The sequence below is a fragment of the Caretta caretta genome, chromosome 8, assembly GCF_965140235.1.
Source record: "Caretta caretta isolate rCarCar2 chromosome 8, rCarCar1.hap1, whole genome shotgun sequence".
In the NCBI taxonomy this organism is placed as follows: domain Eukaryota; kingdom Metazoa; phylum Chordata; order Testudines; family Cheloniidae; genus Caretta; species Caretta caretta.
The window spans coordinates 12,579,679-12,602,699 of NC_134213.1; the positions used below are offsets into that span (position 1 = coordinate 12,579,679).

A 23,021-nucleotide genomic window follows, 5' to 3' on the forward strand; every position below is an offset into this window, starting at 1 on the left:
GAATAAATACAACAAAGTGACACAATGTCATTCGATGGAGTCACTTTCCTGACTCTAATGGAACTTTAAGGTTGGACAGCTTTGCCAGCTGTAAGTTACCTTGATTGAGTTTTCTTGTCCGGTTGCCAAAATGGTTATTTTACTGCACTGAGCTATCTAGCTACTGATGTAGTCAATTGTATCTATATTGGAGTAACATCTGGGAGCACTTTAAACCAAACCATTGGGAAGATCCTTTGAGCTGTTATGTGCATCAATAGCTACTGTACCATAACGAAAGTGCACACCCAGAACCATTCAAACTAAAAAAAAAAAAAAAATGGATGCATCAGTGTTGCCTTCCTTCCTGACTATTTACGTCACCAACAGTATTAATATCATTATTCAAGTGTCTGCGGCTTTTGCCAAAACAACAGCCTACAGAGCGCCCTTTACACAGGAAAGATTATCTGCACTACCTTAGAAATAAAACAAATCGAATGACACTTGTCCTGGATTTCTCCTTTGACAGATGGCAAGCAGCAGTTGTCAGAGACTGTGCCCCAAATGCAAATAGAAAATAATTAGCAAGCTCAGCTGACAGGGCAACAATTAAAGGTACCTGATCCACAGCACCTACCAACGGACCTCGCACAAATTGACAATAAAAACATATTGATCCATCAAATCATTCATGAGCACAGAATGCCAATGGAACGAGTCTGTGCTTGGGGAAGCATCAGTCTGGCAAGCGGAATGAGCTGAGGCAGTGGAGTTAGGGTAGCACACTGGATCTCACAATACTTATGACAGTAACAGTACATAGTGATGATAATGCTACTGCATAGCACGGGGTGGTCAAACTGCAGCTCGCAAGTCACATTCATCTCTTTCACAGTTAAAGTGCAGCTCGCGGAGCCCCCCCACCCCACTCTCCACCTACCAAACTGAGGGGATGGGAGACTTGGGGCTTCTGCCTTGCAGTGCGATGGTGGAGCTAGGGGATTCTGCCCAGCAGGGAGCGGGGTCTAGGGGCTTCAGCCCCGCTCTTGCTGAAGGCCAAGCCCAGGCAGGCGCTTCCCACAGGGCTGAAGTCTCTAGCTGCATCACCTTGCCACAGGGCAGAAGCCCCAAGCCCTGGCAGGTGCGTCTGGCTCTCAAACCTTTGAAGATTATTTTATGTGGCTCAGAGGGTGTCATAAATATAAAGGGAAGGGTAAACACCTTTAAATCCCTCCTGGCCAGAGGAAAAACCCTTTCACCTCATAAAGGGTTAAGAAGCTAGGATAACCTCGCTGGCACCTGACCAAAATGACCAAAGAGGAGACAAGATACTTTCAAAGCTGGAGGGGGGGGGGAAGAAACAAAGGTTCTCTCTGTCTGTGTGATGCTTTTGCCGGGAACAGAAAAGGAATGGAGTCTTAGAACTTAGTAAGTAATCTAGCTAGATATGCGTTAGATTCTGTTTTGTTTAAATGGCTGATAAAATAAGCTGTGCTGAATGGAATGGATATTCCTGGTTTTGTGTCTTTTTGTAACTTAAGGTTTTGCCTAGAGGGATTCTCTATGTTTTGAATCTGATTACCCTGTAAGGTATTTACCATCCTGATTTTACAGAGTTGATTCTTTTACTTTTTCTTCAATTAAAATTCTTCTTTGAAGAACCTGATTGCTTTTTCATTGTTCTTAAGATCCAAGGGTTTGGGTCTGTGTTCATCTATGCAAACTGGTGAGGATTTTTATCAAGCCTTCCCCAGGAAAGGGTGTAGAGTTTGGGGAGCATTTTGGGGGGAAAGACGTTTCCAAGTGGGCTCTTTCCCTGTTATATATTTGTTAGACGCTTGGTGGTGGAAGCAATAAAGTCCAAGGGCAAAAGGTAAAATAGTTTGTACCTTGGGGAAGTTTTAACCTAAGCTGGTAAAAATAAGCTTAGGGGGGTTTCATGCAGGTCCCCACATCCGTACCCTAGAGTTCAGAGTGGGGAAGGAACCTCAACAAAGGGTCAGTAAGTTCGGCCACCCTGGTATAGCACCTTTCATCCAAGTATCTCCAAGTACTTTGGAGGCAATGGGCCAAGTCCATCCCTAGATGTAAGTCCAGGGAAGCCAGTGGAGTTGCATCAGAGATGAATTTGACCTGTTAATATGTCTTCAGACCACTCTTGTGGAGTAGAGAGACAGGGAATATTTCATTCACCAATGAACTCCAGCCACCTCTAGCCATGGAATGCAACAGCTCACAGCAGTGCTACACAACAGATTTAGGGCAGAATGTGATGGAAATGTAGTATCCAGCAGAACTTGAGGGGGGCATTTAGGGAAAGAGAATGTAATTACCAAAGTTGAAATACAGTCAGGGCAACAGTGTTGACAAGGCTGTATTCTTACAAATAGCTCCATGGGATCTTTAGTGACCACAAGTGGTCTGGACCTCAGCTTTAGGTCTCATCTCGAAGAGGGCATCTTCAGCATCACAACTGCCCTAGTACGATGCTAGGGCATTGGTTCAGTATTGACGCAGAGGGAAGAACATCACAGCTAGGCTCTTGGACAGTGCACATCAGACTCATTTCCATTTCCCCCCAAAAATGTTTTTGTAAGTTTTCAACACTGCATGGTTCTCTATTTGACCAGAACAGGACTAACTGACTTATCTACTGCAGACTTTAGGAAATACATTTCCACAAATAGCTGTGGTTCTCCAATAAATGGATGTTAATATTTAGTGATCAAATGGTCTTCATTTTTCCCTAGCATTCTGGGTTTGGCTTGGTGCAGAATCTGCAAAGACACTGGCCTCTTACCCATGCAGCAGGTCTGTCTCTTGGCACCTGATCTTTGTCCACTGTCAGGCGACTACCACTTACTAATGAAACCAGTGACGTTTTATTCTATACTCAAACCAAAACCAAACTGAAAAGGGTTAAGGAGCTAGCTGTCTGGGAGCAAGGTGTCTGTCAGCAGGTCTGTCTCTTGGCACCTGATCTTTGTCCACTGTCAGGCGACTACCACTTACTAATGAAACCAGTGACGTTTTATTCTATACTCAAACCAAAACCAAACTGAAAAGGGTTAAGGAGCTACCTAATTGGCAGATGACACCACAGCTTCTTTCCTGTAACCTTCAAAATCACTTTCCCAAAGAAGGAAGGTTAAAGGACAGTACTATCAAGAGATGCTGTCTTCAGAAGGCTGAACTGCTGCCAATCTATGGAGAACTGGCACCAAGCCCTCTCACAAAGGGGCACTGATAATCTCTGCCAATAAGGGTCCAATGTTTCACCAGTCCCTGTTTTGACCTGCCATGGGGGCTTGAGTCCGTCTTGGAAGCTGGCGTGCACAGCATTCTCAGGAATTGCAGTACCTTCGGGATATGTAATCAGTATGTTTCTTTATACTTTGTTTTTTGGTTCAGCAATGTAAACAAGAAAATGCCAAGAGGATACAGCACTCTTTTTGGCACATTCTCACGTCTAGCCACAAGAACCACTATGAAGTCATGATTTCCCCTGAACATCCCCTGAACAAGAAGTCTCCATTTATTATAATGTGATCCTGCTTCCACGCATCAGGAGAGAAGAGCGATGAAACTGAGAAGGCCTCCTCTCCTTCCTTGTTCGAGATGAAGGAGATTTTCTCCAGGCACGGTTCATTTAGTTGAAGACTGATCCTGCTTTGAGCAGGGGGTTGGACTAGATGACCTCCTGAGGTCCCTTCCAACCCTGATATTCTATGATTCTATGATTCATCTTCCAGAGTCTTACTCTGTCAGGTCAGTGAAACCCGGTCAAACTGGCCACTAAGAAAAGCTAACACTGGAAGCCTGTGAAATTAGCTTCTTTTAATGTTTCATCTGTAACTGACCTGCACATACCTTAACTATCTCATTCCTACCCTCAGAAGTTAGCGCTAAAGTCCAGATCTTCATTTCAATCAATGGGAGCTAGGCACCTGAATACCTTAGAAGACCTAGGCCTAAGTACTATAACAAACAGATTTTTTTCTCTTTAAAGCTCTCACAAAATGGTAGTGGTGACAAAGATGGTTAGATTCCACCTGTATAAACAGGCACTGATCAAAAATTCGTTACATAAACCTAAGGGCTTTGCAAACACAGGCCTTTGTTCCTCTGATGAGAGCAGAGGATACAACGCTTATTTACCGCTACGGGTGAACCTGCTGCTTATTCATCCCTTAAGTCCTTCAATAAAGGCACCGTCTGCACATTCCTTTTTCTTTCAGCAGAGCTGTTCTGCAAGAGCTATGGTGGCACTGACAAACACTCCAGTGGCAATCTTATGAAGACTTGTAACCTGTGAGTTGTCAGCACACGAGACAATAAAACTCTGTGTTCCATTTCAGGTGACCTTTAATTCAAATCCGTTCAATCCAAAGGTTCTCACAGCTAACGTGTGATGCCTGCGCTAAGAGGATGAAGTCTCAGAGAATCTGAATTCTTTTTGATGCTGCCAAGTCTATTTGACTCCTTTCGCTGCCCTTCCGTTCTTTGAAAGCAGTTGCCATTATTACACAATATCTCCATCTGGCAGGGTGAATAAGCAGATGCACCCAAAGCCATCAAAAAAGAAGTGAGTCAATGCTGGAGATTTAAAGAAATATGGTGAAATCTCATTTCAAGCTAAAAGGATTGCTTTTAAATAGCTCCCTTTAAAGTATTAAAACCATTGCGGTTGCATAAACATCACAGAGGCTTGCAGCTCTTTCTATTATTAAGACATATTAAGTTCCTCAACTGGCTAGTTACTCTCTGACACTTATGTATCATTGCTATGTCTGATGTTTAAGAGCCAAATCCCACCTCAGCACTGCGTAGTTAGACTTGATGTACGGACGTACCGAGGAAGGAGTTTTTCCCAAGTTCATGGAACCCGAGAGCTGTTCCATGGCTGCTACTGCAGCTCTGAGGTTGCACCGTGGCTTGGTGGGGGAAGCAATAGCTAATGAGGTTGTGCAGCAGCAAATCCACCAGCCCTTCTGCTCTTCCCCTGGTTTACCCTCCCACCACCGAACCATGGGGGACTGGACTCTGAGGACTGCAGTGGTGCAGTCCTTTTGGCAAGGTTCCACAAACCCTGGTCCCCCACATCTGTTCTGCTGCAGTCAGAACCCCCTGCACCTGGATTTGCCACTACAGTCAGAGCAGGATCTCCTGGGGTCAGTGCCCTGACCTACAGAACCTTTTGTAACAGAGGTGTTTTTCCACAGGACAAAATGAAAGCATGCAGTCCCTTCCATACAGCATTGCTGTGGGAAGGGTAGGGAATAGGATATTTGCTGTGATCCACTAAGGTGTTATAGAATAGGTACAAAACAGGGATGTAAACATTCTAAGTATTCTATTTCGTGAGCTGGTAGGGCTCAAATCAAGTGCAGTTCCTTGTAACCCTGGAAAGAAAGCTAAATTTTCTGGCTTTCCAATGGTAGAAAGGTTTCATTCCTAGCCCCACTGGCATGTGAAATATTAATACAGCTGGCTTCTGACTTTAGAGCAGCGTCACTGTCAGTCCTTGTAACTACAGAGTCACTATGGCACTGGCATCATGGTGAACAAACAAGGCTTATTTTGATTTGCAGCATTTCATGTATTAAAACATTACAAACAACAATAATTGGTGGCAACTGATTGGCTCTTGTGCTCCCAGCTGTTACTTTTATTACCTGTCAGTGACTAAGAAAACTTGTTCCCAAACTAACCGACAAATCCTTCCCTCCAGTGCATGAACAGGGCTCTCAAGAGCAAAACCTGGCCCTGGGCTTCATTAAGCAGCGTTACATACCTGAATACACGTTCCAGTGCACTCCTTGCAGAGACTGCAGGACAAAGCCCATCTGCTTGCTGGGATATGCGAGATCTTTGTAATGGGTTCCATTTTTTCTGGGCATCCGATGCTAACCTAGTCAGGACACAGAGTACATGTGTTTTTACCACTTACTACATGCATCTTCCCTAGGATAATGCAAAGCTTGATTCCCTGTGGTGGCTACAATGAGAGGAGGATTTTCTAAAAGCCGTCTCTACCATCACCCATCATTTGCAAAAACTCAGCTATGAAGATGAACGAGATGGCAGGAACACGGAGGGTAAGGCCAAATGCAACCTCTGAGCTAAATCCTCTCTGGTGTGTTGTTATAGATGGTGAACTGGCATGTGCGCTTAGTGTGACCGAACCCAGCTAGAGGCTGGGTGTGTCTGCTCTCCCTGGCAGAGCGCAACAGGGCTGGACTGTCCCCTAACAATCCAGCCTGCGTGAGGGGCAGCATGTACCTGAGCTGCCTCAGGAGCGGGGCAGGCACACGACTGTGATCCTGAGCGTCCCAATCTGTTGCTGCTCCCTTTCTCCAGGGGGAAGTAACTGAGGCACAGCCTTTGTGCTGGTGCAGCTAACTTCCCCCTGCACTGGCTCCTGGGCCTCAGCTGGCGTGCTTGGGGCATGTGGATCTGAAGTGCCATCTATTCCCCACCCCCGACCACCCACTCCCCACACACTATGCAGTAGGTGGCATGGGAGCTGGGCAGTGGCTGCTCTCCTTCCCACGTAAGCTCTGACATGGGGGTAAGCCACACAGATGAATAAGGGAGCTCTTTATGCACCCTCGTGCCCCCGGACTGCCAGGTAACCGGGCTTACAGTTGAGCCCAAAGCAATTTAGCCTAAACTCCACTTTAAAGAATTCCACATACCCATTGCTGTATTGTTCCTTATGTATCCACCTACATTGTACTCTTACTTCACGTTACTCTTTATTTTTCTACCAAATGTGGATGCCAGTACATGTATGACTCCATGCTGTTCTATTGGCATGCCACGCTGAAGGACTAGGAAATATCACTAAATCATTGCTCCAAATCACCTCCCTTGCAGGAACACATGTGCTGCAATCAGGCAGAGTGCCATGTATGCACGCATTGTACGTGCACCTAAGTCATCTATCAGTTCACTGTAATAAAAAAACCCTATTATATAGTCCTCCTGGTAAAGGATTGCTCAGTAATGTGGTGAGATTAACACTGCAGCTGCAATATAAACAAGAATGACATTCCCCAGGGGATACAAGCAGAAAGGGTAGGTACAGACAGCAGGATGGTAGGTACCTGCTGTTGGTTCACTATCCCATGCCTTGGTACCTTTGCTCTTATACTGCCCAGACTTTATGAGAACAGCTTGGAACTGCTGCACAGAACATGAGTGAAAGTTCTGAGATCAGTGCTGGAAATCACCAGGGCTCTGGTTTCCAAAGGTTTATGTATAAGTAGGTTCAGGTAGTTTCAAAGGAATATGAGTGCCTAATTCCATTAGGCTTCTTTGAAAATGCCAGTCCAAGTTACCTGCCCCTTACTACGGAAAGCTTGAAACAAGTGATAATAGTACAGGGTCGTTGATTGTACTGGGCACGCTAAGACCAACCACAATCCACATCCAACCTCATCCCACCCACATCTGGAGAACATGTTGAATAAAGTCTTACTTCTGGGATCCATAAGGCACAGCTAACGTGGACCCATTTTGTCCCACTCCGGGTGGGTTTCAAAGCTCCCCCTCTCTTCGGGCAAAGTAGACACTTTGGCTGAACTCCAAGGGCACAGGTTCGACAAAGCCAGTTCCCAAGGGGAACTTTTAGGATTCCATAGCAAGCCTGTGCAAACACAAGAAACATTGCATTACCTATACCACATATTCCTCTGGAAGGGCACCCCACCAAAACACTTCCGTATTTATTCATTTACTTGCACATTTTTATATGGGTGGCTTAATGCCATGGCATCTGGATATTGTCATAACAATTAAAAGCAGACATGAATCAATCAGCGACAACTGGTTTAAATCTATCTATCTATCTATCTATCAGATTTGTACTGATGCTCTGCCCCTAGAGATATGCCCTGTAGTTTAATTAAAGGCCTGAATACCCAAGCGTGTTTGTATCATGCCAGGCAGCAGCAGTGAAGGTTTCCCAGTGCTGCTCTGCTAACAGGCCTTCCACATGTTCTTGAGAGACTTGTTCTCTCACAGGCTTTGATTTCTCTGATGAGATCATCAATGAAGGAGGCAAGTGAAGACAACAGACTCTGAAAAGTGGATGTCCAGCAGGCACTGGACTGAGACCATAGGCTCACGTCACACAGGTTACCGAAGAGCTACCAGAATAGCAATAGCTTTCAGTCCTTCCAAGTCTGGGTCCTATTCAGATCAGTGACCTAGAGGTGGAAGGTTCTCTTTCTTATTAGCAGTCCCCTGAATAAGACATTTTAAAGTTTAAAGGTAATATAAAACCAGCTATGCTAGGACTGGCAGCATTCATTTCACTGATCTCCCACATGTCAGTCGGTGATGTTGTGCTAAGACAACCTGCCCTCCCTCAGATAAGCTAGAACATGGCTTTTGCAGGTCCTCCACCGGACCCTCTGCCACTCAATGAGTTGCATATACTTAACAGAAAGATATAGCCAAGCTCTAATCCGAGCAGCATCAGAATTCACAAGGTGTCCTAGATACTGTGCTTTCCCTTCTGGTGGGTTGAGAGGTGTAGCTGGCTTGTAGGTTAGTATGTCAATCATTCCAATTACTTCAGTGCCTTTTAAGAAAATCCAATATCCTCTTTCTCACTTCCATACTCATTCATCCTGGAAGCACAGCATTTGAAGAGCATGGATTTCACTGGCCAGAGATACAATAAGAACAAACTCTTAAAGAGAGAGGAATTCCCCCTCAACTACCTTTAATGTCCATCCTTCTGACATTCCTGTTTCTGCAAAAGGCACAGCAGCAACGTCACCGAATACCCATTTATGAGATGCATGCTGTCTCTTGCTTGGAGGTCTGAAAAGGAGCTAACTGCAAAATCTTCAAATGAAAATATATTTTCCTTGCAAAGTGTATGTCAGCACTTCTTCGAGATCTCCACCTGAGATCAGCCTGACTGGGAAATGTACAAAAGTGCTCCAAGGTGCACAGACCAAGATCAGCTCATTCCATCTTCCCATCTTATCTAAGTCTCTGTCTCTCATTTTTAGAGGGTTCATAAAATCTGACGGCGCACAGAAAATGATCGTGACCTGCTTTGCGGGTGGGATCAGCACTTGGTAGGTAAGATACACAGGGGCAAGACAGGCCATCTGCTCAGCCTGCCTGCCTGCTGTGATGGGCCATGCAGCAGGAACCAGATGCTGCTCTTTCCAGAGGAAACACAGCCCACCATGACAACTCCTTCGTTACTGGGGAGTGTAACCATGTTCTCTCATTGGAGTGGGGAAATCACAGCCCGTTAGCACTGTGTGAGAATTCAAATAGAGGTTAGAAATGTGTGCTGAGGGAGGCAGAGGGACAGGGGATTAGGTCAGGAATAGACTCACAGGGCCCGCTACCGTGATGTACACACTGTGTAACCTTGTTGCCTGCAGTGTGAGTCAGGCCAGAAATTAGCTTAGAGTTAGTGTAGAGCTCTGGCAGGAGACTTAGCTGGTAATTTAAGACCTGATTCAAAGCCCACTGAAGTCAATGGAAAGGCTCAAACTGACTTCAGTGGCACGGGATCAGGCCATTAGTGTCTAATTCTGCAGCCTCTCCCTGTGGAAGAAGCTCCCGCCCACCTGAGTAAACCAACTGGACCCTAGGAAGCCCCTATGGCTACTTACATGAGTAAATGCTACTTAGCTGCCACTTTCTGCTTTCAGGTGGCAGTGGCCATATACACTGAAGAGCAAAATCCTCCCTGATGTTGGCCTCCACACCTGTGTTGCACGGGGAAGTCGTGCAGCCTCCACGCCTGTGTTATACGGGCAAGGTGCGCTGTCTCCATGCCTGTGTTGCACGGGGAAGGCACGCTGTCTCCATGCCTGTGTTGCACGGGGAAGGCGTGCTGTCTCCATGCCTGTGTTGCACGGGGAAGGCACGCTGTCTCCATGTCTGTGTTGCACGGGGAAGGCGTGCTGTCTCCATGCCTGTGTTGCACGGGGAAGGCACGCTGTCTCCATGCCTGTGTTGCACGGGGAAGGCACGCTGTCTCCATGCCTGTGTTGCACGGGAAAGGCGTGCTGTCTCCATGCCTGTGTTGCACGGGGAAGGCGTGCTGTCTCATGTCTGTGTTGCACGGGGAAGGCACGCTGTCTCTATGTCTGTGTTGCACGGGGAAGGCGTGCTGTCTCCATGCCTGTGTTGCATGGGGAAAGGGTGTTGTTTCCTTGCCTGTGTTGCACATGGAAGGTGCGCTACCTCCATGCCTGGATTTTCCACCATAGGTTTGTAATGAAAATTCTGAATCATCTTGATATTCTGCAGAACCTGTTTCACTGATGAAAACCATCCAAAACAGCCGCCTACATCGACAACAAATATCTTGAAAGCTCCCCCACTTCCCAGAAGCTATGATGCAAATACTGCCAGCAAAGATCAGCACCAGACCCATTTAAAGAGAGACACCTTCAAATACTGTATATAATCCAATCTTAAAGAGGTATCCTTTGTTTACACCAGATGCCTCAAACTCAGCTAATCAATATCTATCTGATGGCTGACCTGATATTTGTGGACCTAACTAATTTTCTTTCCCTTGAAGTGACAGTGGGTAAAATTTTCAAAAGCACAGATGTGATTTAAGAGCCCAAATTCCATAGAAACTCAGTGGGATTTAAGTTGTTAAGTCACTTAGGTGCTTCTGAAAATTTTACTCAATTTGGCTTTTATTAATAGGAAAATTGGCCTCTCTAGAGTATGTGAGCATACACACACCCACTCACACACACACACCCTCCTGCACAAAATGGCATGCACACAGACATACAAATGAGTGCACAAGACACTATCATATTTTTTCCTTCCTTGCAGCAAGTACTTGGAGCGTTAACACTCAATTCTACAAAACAAATATTCAGGCAAAAAAAAAGAAAAAATCCAATCCAATCCAATCCTGCATTCTGACAACAGGCTGGGCTATAAACTCTGCCATGTCAGAGAATGTTACTGAAGCTGGGTGGTTGCTTATACACACAATCCAGTGCTATAAGATCAGCGCCATAGAAGAGAAATGTGAGAAGAAACCTATCGGTCCATCCTTCTGGCAAATGCAGGAGTGTCCAGTCTTGCAATAAGCATACCTCAAGTGATGCATAACAGAGATCCTCTGTAGCCACATCTATATTCTGGGTACTCGTGGTCATTAAAGCTCCCATGGGAGCACTTTAATGGGGAGAGAGAAAGAGAGCTGGCACAGTAAATGGAAAGGGTGGGGCGAAAAAATAGCAAAGAATGGGAGGTAGCGGACAAAACAAGAAGACAAGAGACCGCAGAATAAAGTTAGGGAAAGGCACAGCCTACGATAAATAGCAATGAATACAGACAAACACAGGGCAGGGAAAGTAAGAAGATAGACAAATATTAGATGAGCAGAGAGTCTGCGAACCCCTCTTTTGCTCTCTGGATGTGCCAGGCATGATGTCATGAGGCAAAGCGTGTCCCACTATCAACTTAGGGATGTGCACTGAGCACCATGCACTTGTGAGGTTTGCTACATCACAATCAAATCACGGCACCTTTACTCGTGTTTTCCTCAGTCTTTACTCAGACAAAGCCCTGCAGGATTCCAAGGGAGACTTACTAAGTCAAAGCTGAGAGCCAGCTGCTGTTTGGCCCACAGGCAACGTGTGGGGCAGTGATGCAAGGAACCTTTCCTCTTAATGCATGACGCAGGGAAGGACTAGGCGGAACTACAGTCCCTCTGCTCCCTCCCTACTCTCTGGAGAAAAGCAGAGAGAGTGCCAGAGCACTTGTAAATGGGCAGGGAGGTGAGGAAGAGAACGTGCAATGATTTGATCCTTCCATAGCAGCCTGGTTTTCATTCCATAAGGCAGTGCTTCTCAGTCTCTCCAGACTACTTACCCCTTTCAGGAGTCTGATTTCAGCCCTGGGCACCGGGGCTTGGGCTTCAGCATGTATCTTAGCTCCGTGGGGTCCCTGCCTGCTACTCTTAATGCCAGCCCTGCACTTGCAACCTCCCTAAACCCATCCCACAGCCCTCCTGGGGGTCACCACGCCCAGGTCGAAAAACTCTAATATAATATATAGAGCTGTATAAACAAGTCACTGTCTGTATGAAATTTTAGTTTGCACTGACTTTGCTAATGCTTTTTATGTAGCCTGTTGTAAAATTAGGCAAATATCTAGATGAGCTGACATCCTCCTGGAAGACCTCTGCGTACCCCCAGGGGTACATGTACCCCTGCTTGAGACCCACTGACATTAGGGGAGCCATACCGGCTGCGTCCACTCCTTTGTGTTGCTTTGTGCTCTGCGTTCCCGTTAAGGCACAATGCCTCTCGGGTGTGTGTTCTGGGCTGCTGTAGCTCCGTACTGCCCCGATGCAGCGCTGTACACCCTAACCCCAAGTAAGGACCAAAGAATTCCACCCCCGGCACAGCCATTTAAGAGAAGGTAGCAAATCTCCAGGGCACCCCGAAAGTTTATCTGAGGTGCAGAGGTGGGGTGAAGCACTCTGGTCACAGCAGGAATGGCAGAGGGTGCCCAAGCCAGTAGCATGCGTTACTATTTCAGACTTCCAATGTCAAGCCAGTGTTTGTTCTAGCTAATCAAAGGCCAGATACACGCATCAGGCTGAAAGGCGCTGATAGCGCCGGCCCACGTACGACCAGACGTCATTCACCTGGTGCACACAGACGTTGCACTTGTCACAGAAAACCATCTCGTTGCCATCCTCTCCCTCTGGGGACCGGCACACGTCGCAAACCACATCCTCGTCGTACTCAATGCCCAGGCCCTCCTCTGTCTCAATGGCAATGTTCATGTTCTCGTAGCACATCGTCTCCAGCTCCTCCAGCACTCTCTCCAAGGTGATCTCATCCAGCTGTGGCTTTTCTGAAAGGCAAGAGGCAGAGTAATGACACTGACGCTTCACAATTAAACCAGCCTAGCTTCTTAAAAACAAAGGCCGCCAGCCCTGCTGTCCCTAGAACATTTTGCCTGCTGGGGTGGAGCACACAGAGCCCTCCGTTTGGAGAGTCCTTGCACAAAGCTGTATTTCACAAAGGAGACACTTTAGGCTTTAACTTAGGAGGTGAATTCACGACAATGATAAGATCTGTGATTCAGAAAACTGACGCTTCTAACTATGGATACAGTTTATGTTTCAAAATATTGCTGTTGGCAGAGGCGAAAAAACGCCATTCAGCTGAACCAATGCGGATAATTAGGTCTGACAGTTTAAATGTTCAAGGAGACGAGTCTTCCGAAGATGCTTGCTGCAGGAAGGGCTCAGACAAGCTTTGGCAATGCAAAGTCAATGCTTTATTTGTTAAAACTGTGAAAATTGACCCTTTAAAGACTAATTAAATAGAACTGTAAATCTGGAGCCAAAGGCTGAAATTGAGGGTAATGTTCTTTGTTTCTGGTCAGTACAAGTCCAGTCAGAAGGTCAGTTACGGGGGGGAGGTTTGGGCTTGTATCTGTTGTCTCACTTTTTATTCTCATTGTACTAGCACCTCTAGCGACAACTAGTGGTGAGGATGCTACCACCAGAGGCTTATCCTCAGTGACGACCCCTAATATGGCGATGATACCACTTTTCCATAGTGGCCGTGACATATCCATAATCACTGCTACCGTTGGGATGCTACCCCAGTAGCTTGTTGACAGTGAAATGCTGCCATTGCTGAACATTGTTCCAATGAACTCAGTCTCTCACTGTCTTCCACTTCAGCTGCTTCTTTCTAGGCCAGTTCCTGCTACTGCGCTGAAGTCAATAAGATTTCAGCTCGCTGATCAATGGCAGGACACGGCCCTCAATCTTCATGGAAAGTCTAACTACAGCGTAACTGTGGTTCACCTTCACCACTGCAAGGGAGTCTCACTGGAAGGTTCTGAAAAACACTGTATTTGCAAACAATCCTGCTGCTCCCCCATAGAATGCTAAGGATATTGCCATGAAATGCAGATTTTTTTTGCTTAGGAATTCATCTTCTCCTGTTGTTTCTCCCCTCACCTGTTTGTAAGATCATAGTTGTCTGCACAACAACTAGGATTCAGAGTAGCAGCTGTGTTAGTCTGTATTTGCAAAAAGAAAAGGAGTACTTAGTCTCTACGGTACCACAAGTACTCCTTTTCTTTTAACAACTAGGATGTTACAAACAGCATTTGGTCACTTCAGGTAATGAAGGAAAGAAGAAAAAGCAAAATTAAAAAAACATCCACAGTCTTTGTGATGTTTTCCATAAGGCGGGAGAACACAGAATTATAACAAAACCAAAACATGCAGGTAAGGAATATTTGTCAGTGGTAAGGAGAAGATGATTTCCAACTAAACACTGAAGATCTACAGAAGTAATTTAAGCTCTGAACTTTAGTGGGCTAGATTATTTAATATATAATAATGATCAGATGAGCGGACCTGTCATATGTACAAAGGCAACAGAGGAACTTGACTTGTGATGCTTCAGTATACCAGGATTCCTTTATTTAAAAAACAAAACACTGCAATTTGCAACAATTATAGTAACAAGCCACTGCAGTTTACAGCGAAGTAGCTACAGTGGTTTGGACCATTACTGTAGATTACTGCAGAGTACTTGTTATAGAGGTTTTCTACCTTCTCTGCTGCTGGACAGCAGGGGAACAATTCTTGATTTATGAACAGTGAAGGGAAAAAGACAAAGATAAATTCATGTTAAAAAGTTAAGTGGCTGTATGGTGCACAGATTTTGTATACTGAACTAACATGGAGCCAAATCCTGAAGTTCTCACGCAGGGCTAAATTCTGAGCCCACTGAAGCCAGTGGCAAAGCTTCCAGGAATATCATCAGGACCAGGATGCAGCCCCATATCCTCAGGCAGAACTCCTAATGGCTTCCAGGGGAGTTTTGCTGATAAGGCCTTCAGGATGTGTTCTTTTTGCACGAAGTCCTAAAGACCCAATAACATGCTGGAAAAAAAAAACCCCTTAGGCAAGGAGGGCACATGTAGGGAGAAGTGGGCAAACAAACAGGCTTGAATTAATATGCAAACTAGATACCATTAACTTGGGTTTGAATAGAGACTGGGAGTGGGTGGGTCATTCCACATATTGAATCTATTTCCCCATGTTAAGTATCCTCACACCTTCTTGTCAACTGTCTGAATGGGCTACCTTGATTATCACTACAAAAGTTTTTTTCTCCTGCTGATAATAGCTCATCTTAATTAATGAGCCTCTTACAGCTGGTATGGATATTTCCACCTTTTCATGTTCTCTGTATGCATATATATATCTTCTTACTATATGTTCCATTCTATGCGTCCGATGAAGTGTGCTGTAGCCCACGAAAGCTTATGCTCAAATAAATGTGTTCGTCTCTGAGGTGCCAAAAGTACTCCTGTTCTTTTTGCGGATACAGACCAACACAGCTGCTACTCTGAAACAGGCCATTGTCTGGCTTTTTAAGTTCTTCTCCCATGCTCTTCCATTGGCAGGGTTCACTTTGGTTTGACAAGTCTATGCAAACTTCTGGATTGGCATTTCACATGTCTGTGTCAATCTGAGCTACAATCTAAGCCAGTCAACCCATTCCCTACCAGGGCCCTTTCAAGCGCTTGAGTTGTTATGCCACAACATGCAACGAAGCCTGACGTTACCTGTTTTATTGCGAGCAAGCCCAATGGATGCGCGTGATCATTTCAGAGCCCAAATCTGGCACATGGTGCCTCACAGGCATTTGGAGAGCTGCAGTCATGTAACTATTTCAAGCACCCTTCGTTGGCAATCTGGTTCAAGACGCCTCATGCTTCAGAGCTTAGAGGTTGCCACTACCTTGGGTTGGGAGTTGCACCACCACAAGGGAGAGCCAAATGGAATGTGCCATTCTTAAGGATGGTGCAGCCTACTTCTCCAGTGCAGGGAGAGTGGGTTGTGTGAAAACCTGGCCCATTCATTTCACTTTGGCAGGGTCCCTTTAGGAACAGACCATTTGAACAACTTTGTTATTGGAGCAAATATTTCAGCCTCTGTTTTTCACTCTTTTGGAAATGAAAGTCACTATTAAAATCTCTTTCTGTTCCTTGGGGACAGAAGCAGAAGAGTTTTCTGCATACCGCACCTGACAGAGCCAGCTTGCTGAGTCTAGAGCAGCCTCTGAGCAGATAAGAAATGACTATGAAGAGTGTTGTTCAGTGTTTGCGATTCCTGAAGTAGGAGAAAGAGGGAAGGTGGTTTCCATAGGAAACCTAAAACTGACCCAAACTCCGGAGTCAGGATCACACTGGCACCTGGAGAGTACCCATTACACTCCAAGTGGAAACAAACTTCTCATAATTGCAATTCTATATTCCTCCGCCATCTGTTACAGCCCATTTTCCTATGCAAGGTTGTACATTTCTAATTGATAGTGATACCCTGTCACTGCCAGCCTAACTCACAGGAAAGGTAATGTCGATGTCAAACTGCTCCCACCTCACGGCTTAAAAACCAAATGTCCTACTTAGTTTTGAAAGTGAGTCTGACTTCAGTGGAGTTTGGACATGCACTCCGGAGCAGAATTCAGCCTGTGAACGGCATGTAGAATTTACAAGCAACACCTGTACTGAATGAGCACTTGCTCATCACTTTTTTAAATATTTCGTTTTTCAGATGGCATATCTATGAATCATGCATAAACAAACATACATTTTGGAACTCCTGAGGGTATTCTGTGCCAAAAAATAAAAAATTCTATGCCAAAAAGTTAAAAATTCTGCACACAATATTTTAAAATTCTGCAAGTTTTATTTGTCAATAAATAAATGCAGAGGTTCCAGCAGGGCAGTGGGGAGCACAGGCCACTGGCTGCATGAAGGTGGGAGATCACCCTGCAGCCCTCCCAGCCCCGCCCCTGGGACACGGATTCAGTGGTGAGGCTGCACCTGACCCTGACACAACACAAGGCCTGGACCTGCCCCAGAAACACCCTGGAGCCTTGCCCCCCTGTGCCAGGTGCACCAGGTGTGGGGCAGGCAGGCTCAAGAAGGCAGGATCCAAGTATGAAGGGGCTCAGTGTGGGGGAATCCAGTTGTGGGGTGAGAGGGTTCTGTGCGGGACAATCTGGGTATAAGCAGCTCAGTGGGGGGTCTAGGTCTGAGGGATCTGGATGCACAGAGGTTCGTTGCGGGGTTCCAGGTGCAATGGGACTCTGCAGAGGCTTCCAGGTGAAGGTTGTTGGGGCTTAGCGGGGGAGTCTGGGTGCTGGGGGAGTGGGGCTTGGTGGGGTGGGAGTCTTGGTGCAGCCAACTGGGGGTCAGTGGCATGGGGTCTGGATGTGGGGGCTCAGGGTGAGCTCATTAGTGTGGGGGTTTGAGTTCAGGGAGATCAGTGGGGGGTGGTCTGGGTGCAAGGGTGGGGGCCTGGAACCAGAGGGTCTGGGTGCAGGGGAGTTCCAGATGCAGGGATTGAGGTTCAGTGGTGTGGGGTTTGGGTATGGAGGGCTATGGGGGTTCTGGATGTATGGGGTGAGGCTTGGCAGCGGTGTCTGGGTATGGGAGGTCCGGATGCACCGGGGTTGGGTGAATGGAGGAACAGTTCCCCATACAGTGATCCCTCCCCGCGCAGCTGAGGAGCAATGGGGGGAGGAAGCAGGGGAGGATGATGAACTTCCTGCAGCTAGGGGAGGTTCCTGGGAGTGGGTCTGATACAGCCCCAGCCTCTCCTTGCAGGGGAAGAGGAAGTCTCGCCCACTCCTGCCTCCAGCCCAATTGGGACTAGCAGCTGATCCTGGCTCAGGGTAGGAGCCACTGGCTGGGATGTCTCCAGCTCTGCAGTGATTCACCGCTCTGCCGGATGCTCTGGGTGCCTGAAAGGACGTATCTGCTAGGGAGTGGTGCGTGACCACTCTTGCAGCTTCCTTTTGCTTCCCTGTCAGAAAGTCATTTTTCTGCGGCGAAGCAAAGAAATCTGTGGGGGACATGAATTCTGCACGTATGCATTGGCGCAGAATTCCCACAGGATTAATTCTATATAGATGTAATTACATGAGGAATTAGTTTGCCAAGCTCTATTCAGAATACCGTGGAGTCTACTGAAGTGACAATTGTACTTGATGAGTACAAAGCAATTAATGGCTTATGAATCACTAAACAATGGTGCCTAAGAGTGAAGTTCTTTTTCCATTTATGCCCCATTTATCTTCTTCTGCATCATATAAAGTTGTCACTATTAAACTCCATTCATAAAATTATCTTTTTGGCAGAGAAAGTTGCTATCTGTACTGAGTGTCTAGCAAAAAACCAAAAAAATACCCAACCAAAATATCCCATGCTGTATGCAGTATTGATGCTGTTATTTTCAATATGGCATGATGAAAAAGGAGAAAGTTTCTGATCTTGGTGACACTGAATAAGTGCAATGAAGTCCGTGGAGTTATTCCATATTTACGCACATAATTACTGAGATCAGAATCAGGTTTTTGGATTCCAAACATAGCTCAAGAGAAATAGTTTTTTATTCAGTTAAGACCTATTGGCAGAACCCACACCGTTCTGACAATGGGCCTTGATCCTGACCTAGAGGGACCATGTCTGGAGGTGAGAGTTTAATATTCATGTCCCTGTAAACACTGCCAGATTGGGGTCCTATTCAAAACACTAGCCAAGAAATAAAAGGCTCCATGTCTATCACCCTTTCCATGAGGCCATCCAGATCCCCTTCCCAGATATTTTAACGCTGAGTATGCTGGGGGTGGTCATTTCTGACGAGTGTCCTCATGAAATTTCTAACTAGGCCCATTTATACACCAAGTAAGTTCAGCACTTTTCATATGAGCAAACTAGAACTTCTGGGTGTTGATATGAACTGAAATGAACCTGCAAAGCTTGTCAGGGTCACCCATTCCTAGCCATTAGCTGACTGTCTGAGTGTAAGAGATATAGGGGCAAGTCATCCTATTAAAATACACTTGTGGACGGGAGGGAGCCTGCATAAATGGCGAGAATCGACTGCATGTGTGGAAGTGACAGGAGATGAGGATAAGCACCACCTTTCCCTTTACAGGAACTTCCTGGATCTGGGGCTCTGACGATTCAGTGGGAGGACAGCAAAGCACCATCTTCCCCCTCCAAATCTGCAGGAATGGCCCCATCAGCATTATCTTACATGAGGCCTCCAGTGCTGCCCTAATCTGATGCTCCCAGCAAACACAGACCCTTACCATGCCTACATGGTCCCATCGCCAGCAGGACACTTCAAATGCCAGCTTACTGTAGGCACTGGCAAGACATCCTGCCCTCCCCTGGTATATGTGTGGATTAACTTGTGGAAAGATCCCCAGAATCCTGGGGAGTGTTCGGTGCGTCTACTAGATGGACAATGTCCCTTAGAGGCCATACTCCATCCCTCTCTGTGGTGACAGGAACCTCATCCTCCCGATGGGATGATGCTGTAGAACCTATGCAAGTTGAAAAGTACAGTTTCCACATCATCCTATGACAGTCCACGATCAAAGGTAAAGCTGATAGCCTCTTCCTTCCCAGATTGGGACACCACTGCACAGGCCAGGAGGAAAAAGAGGGTATGATGTACCCAGCCAAATTAAGCATTCCATAGAGGGGAAAGAAGGAAACGGACGAGGTGGAGGAGTTGTCCGACTATAACTCACTCCAGGAGGTCTCCAGATATGACTTAGGAAAGGACAACACATACCTATTATTTGGACCTGGCTCCTAACAGGAGGCTATTCCTAGTATATGTGCCTTCTGGGCGTGTGAAAGGGAACTATTCTACAAAGCCTCATTTTCTCCCTACCCACATAACTGTGGAGTCATCTGCACCACTGACAGATTCCTAGGGATCCCATCATGTTCCTCTATTAGAATTAACCTTTTGCCTCATCCCCATCAAATCCTGGAGGCCCCAGTGCTGTGGGTTACCACGCTTCTGACTCAGATGACACAGCTAGTTTCTGTGGAGAGACTAGAGGCCCAGTTCTTATACAATTCCCTACAGGCCAAACCACAAGTAGCACTGAATCTAACTCTTCACTGTGAGGCCAGCCACAGCCTCCTTGTCGGATTCTGAAGGAAGTGGGAGAAAGGTACTAATGGCTCATGGCTCATGGGATGAGAGCCCCTTGGAGTGATGACTAACAAACAGCCACCACAAACTTCAGCTGAAAGGTGCTACATCCCTGAAAGTGCAAAGTATTGTTACTTTGCACTTTCAGGGATGTAGCACCTTTCAGCTTAAGTTCTCAAAGTGTTTTACACTCACTAATTAAGGGTGTGTAAATAGGTAGGTAAATATTATTTGCTCAATTATACAGGTAGGGGAACTGAGTCTAAGAGGTAAAGTAACTCATCCAAGTCACACAGGAAGTCGGTAGCATAGGCTGGAACGGAACTCAGAACTTCAGGCTTGACACCAAAGTAACTACTAGACGCATTCCCTTATACACTGCATGTGAAGCAGTAACATTATTTTGCTAAAATACATTCTCTACCTTTCCGGATTCTGCTTTCAATTTACTTGGCATGCTGGGGCAAAAATATTTAGCAGGAGGAGCCACCTTTTGCAAAACTGAGACTTATTTCCAACAAAACTGCACTCTACTAAAATCAATTTACTGAAACAATAAACCCTTTCACCCTATGGAGTATATTTGGAGAGAAAACTGCTATGAACAAACAAGCAGTCAAAAAGCTAACAGAATGTTAGGAACTATTAGGAAAGGGATAGATAATAAGACAGAAAATACCATAATGTCACTATATAAACCCACGGTACGTCCACACCTTGAATACTGCGTGCAGTTCTGGTCGTCCCATCTCAGAAAAGATATATTAGAATTGGAAAAAGTATAGAGAAGGGCACCAAAAATTATTAGGGCTATGGAACAGCTTTTAAGCTTCCATATGAGGAGAGACTGAAAAGACTGGGACCGTTCAGTTTGCAAAAGAGACAGTTAAGGGGGGATATGATAAGAGGTCTATAAAATCACGAATGGTGTGGAGAAAGTGAATAAGGAAGCATTATTTATCCCTTCACATAACACATGAATCAGGCAGCTTTGAAAACCTCAGACCACTGTCCATATGATCATCACTCATTGGAGTCAAGAGTTATGGGTTCTGTTCCTGGCTCTGCCACAAAATTAACGTGTGACTGTAAGAAGGTTACATAATCTCTATGTGCCTCAGCTCCCTGTTTGTAAAAAGGGGAGTAACAATACTTCCCTCCTTCCCTCCCAGGGATGCTGAGAAGTGCTCAGATACTGCTGTGATGCACGGTACAGACACATCAACAAATAAAGTGCTCACATTTTATATTAAGGTATCACTTTATAAAGGGTTAATTATTAATAAATGTTTTAATAACTGATTAATCAATTGTTATAGACTGTTATAGACTCCACCAGGTGAACAGACTGGTTATAACTATGGCTTACAACGGTCAATAAGATCTTCCACGTACGTGTTTATAACTATCTACAGCCCAAACTACCCATGTTCTACAACATGCTTACGATATCTCATCATCATACGTTAGCCATTTATAAATGGAAATTTAATATATAATGTGACCAATAAAATAAATAATAAGCATACAATCTGCATATGAGCTAAACACGTGCAGCAAAACTTCTAGGTATTTTGTTATAATCATATCCTGCTAATGCACTTAAAAGATTTACAGGAACCAATTATCACCCTTTATGCCACCCACTGACATCAATTATTGCTCAAATTTCAGATGATGACAAAGTGTTTTAGAAACCACTTAATAATCTGCTGTCTTTCTGTAATAATGCTTTTCACTCGCAGAGTTGTCCTGGAGCACTTCTGATTAAAGCTACTTCATCCCTTGCAGCAGCAAGACTGAATATTGTTTGAAACTGAAGCAATTATTTTGAAGAGAGTTTCTGTAAATAATAAACAACTACAAAGAAAAACAGATCATGCTGAAAACGAATAAAACCAAGAGAGCTAAAACCTACATTTCCACTGTTGACCACAGATCCTACCAACCTCTTGTAAGCTAACAGTAGATGGGTGCTCCCGCAATCTCTGTCTCCGTGAGGAGTTAAATCATCTAAGGCTTTAATTTTCAGGGGGTCACTGCGTTTCACCTCTGCAAATGGCTTATGGAACAGCTACCTGCAAATACTTCTAGATTCCCTAGCAGGCTTTGGTGAGATGAGCTTAAAGGCCAAGGCTATTTTCACACAAAATTAGTTTGGATTATCATTTTAAGTATCTTTCTTTTCTTTTTTTTCTTCTTCCCTTGAGTCACAATGCCTAACTTTTGCCATTTCTGGGACAGACTCTGATACCCTCACTCACATGCAATTGTGCATTACTCCCTGAGTAATCTGGCTGTAGCTAATGAGACTACTCATGGAGTAAAATGCTGCTGAACCGGAATAAGAGTATCGGAATCTGACTCTCTGATTACTCCTTCTAACTTTTTTCATGGACAGCCTGGAAATAAAACAATCAGCCCAGTAAAGGTCTATGGGCCATTTCTGCTTTCAGATACGCCCATGCAGGTCTTCACTGATTGGACCTGGGTGGAAAGGTGCGAGTGGAAACTGTATGGACTAGTGGACAGGCCACTGGACTGCAGCCACCTGGGCTCTAATCCCGGTTCTGCCATTCTCCAGCAAGTTATTTATTTGCCACACCTCTCCGTATGTTTGTTTCCCCTTCCACATTCTGCCTGCCTTCTTTATTTAGACTGCAACCTCTTCAGGGCAGGGACTGTCTCTTACTATGTGTTTGTACAGTGCCTAGCACAATGGGGCCACAAACTCAGTCAGCGGCCTTTAGGTGCCTCGTATCATCATCATCATTAATATTCCATCCCAATGATTGAAATAAAAAAAGAAGTCAAATCCATTTGCAAAATGGCATTTGCTCTGCTGGCCGTGAATAGTAAATAACGAAAAGCCACATTTTGTTCTCATTTACACCAATGGAGTTAATCCAGACTGACACTGATGTAACTAAGACCAGCATCTGGCCCTAAATCTGTTCTCAAGATACTTCCACACTGTAGATACGCATCCACTCTGTGTCTTAAATGT

General features: G+C 45.4%; 1 protein-coding gene across 3 annotated transcripts in view; it reads right to left on the reverse strand.

Annotated features, from left to right (window-relative positions):
- JADE2 (jade family PHD finger 2) overlaps positions 1 to 23,021 on the reverse strand; it is a 152,324-nt gene that overhangs the window by 30,778 nt on the left and 98,525 nt on the right. For all 3 annotated transcript variants that reach the window (XM_048861811.2, XM_048861814.2, XM_048861810.2), the window contains exons 6-8: positions 12,653 to 12,864; positions 7,466 to 7,633; positions 5,777 to 5,893 (exon numbers count right to left, since the gene is read on the reverse strand). In XM_048861811.2, the coding sequence (XP_048717768.1) occupies positions 5,777 to 5,893; positions 7,466 to 7,633; positions 12,653 to 12,864 (497 nt within the window). The remainder of the gene's footprint in view (positions 1 to 5,776; positions 5,894 to 7,465; positions 7,634 to 12,652; positions 12,865 to 23,021) is intronic.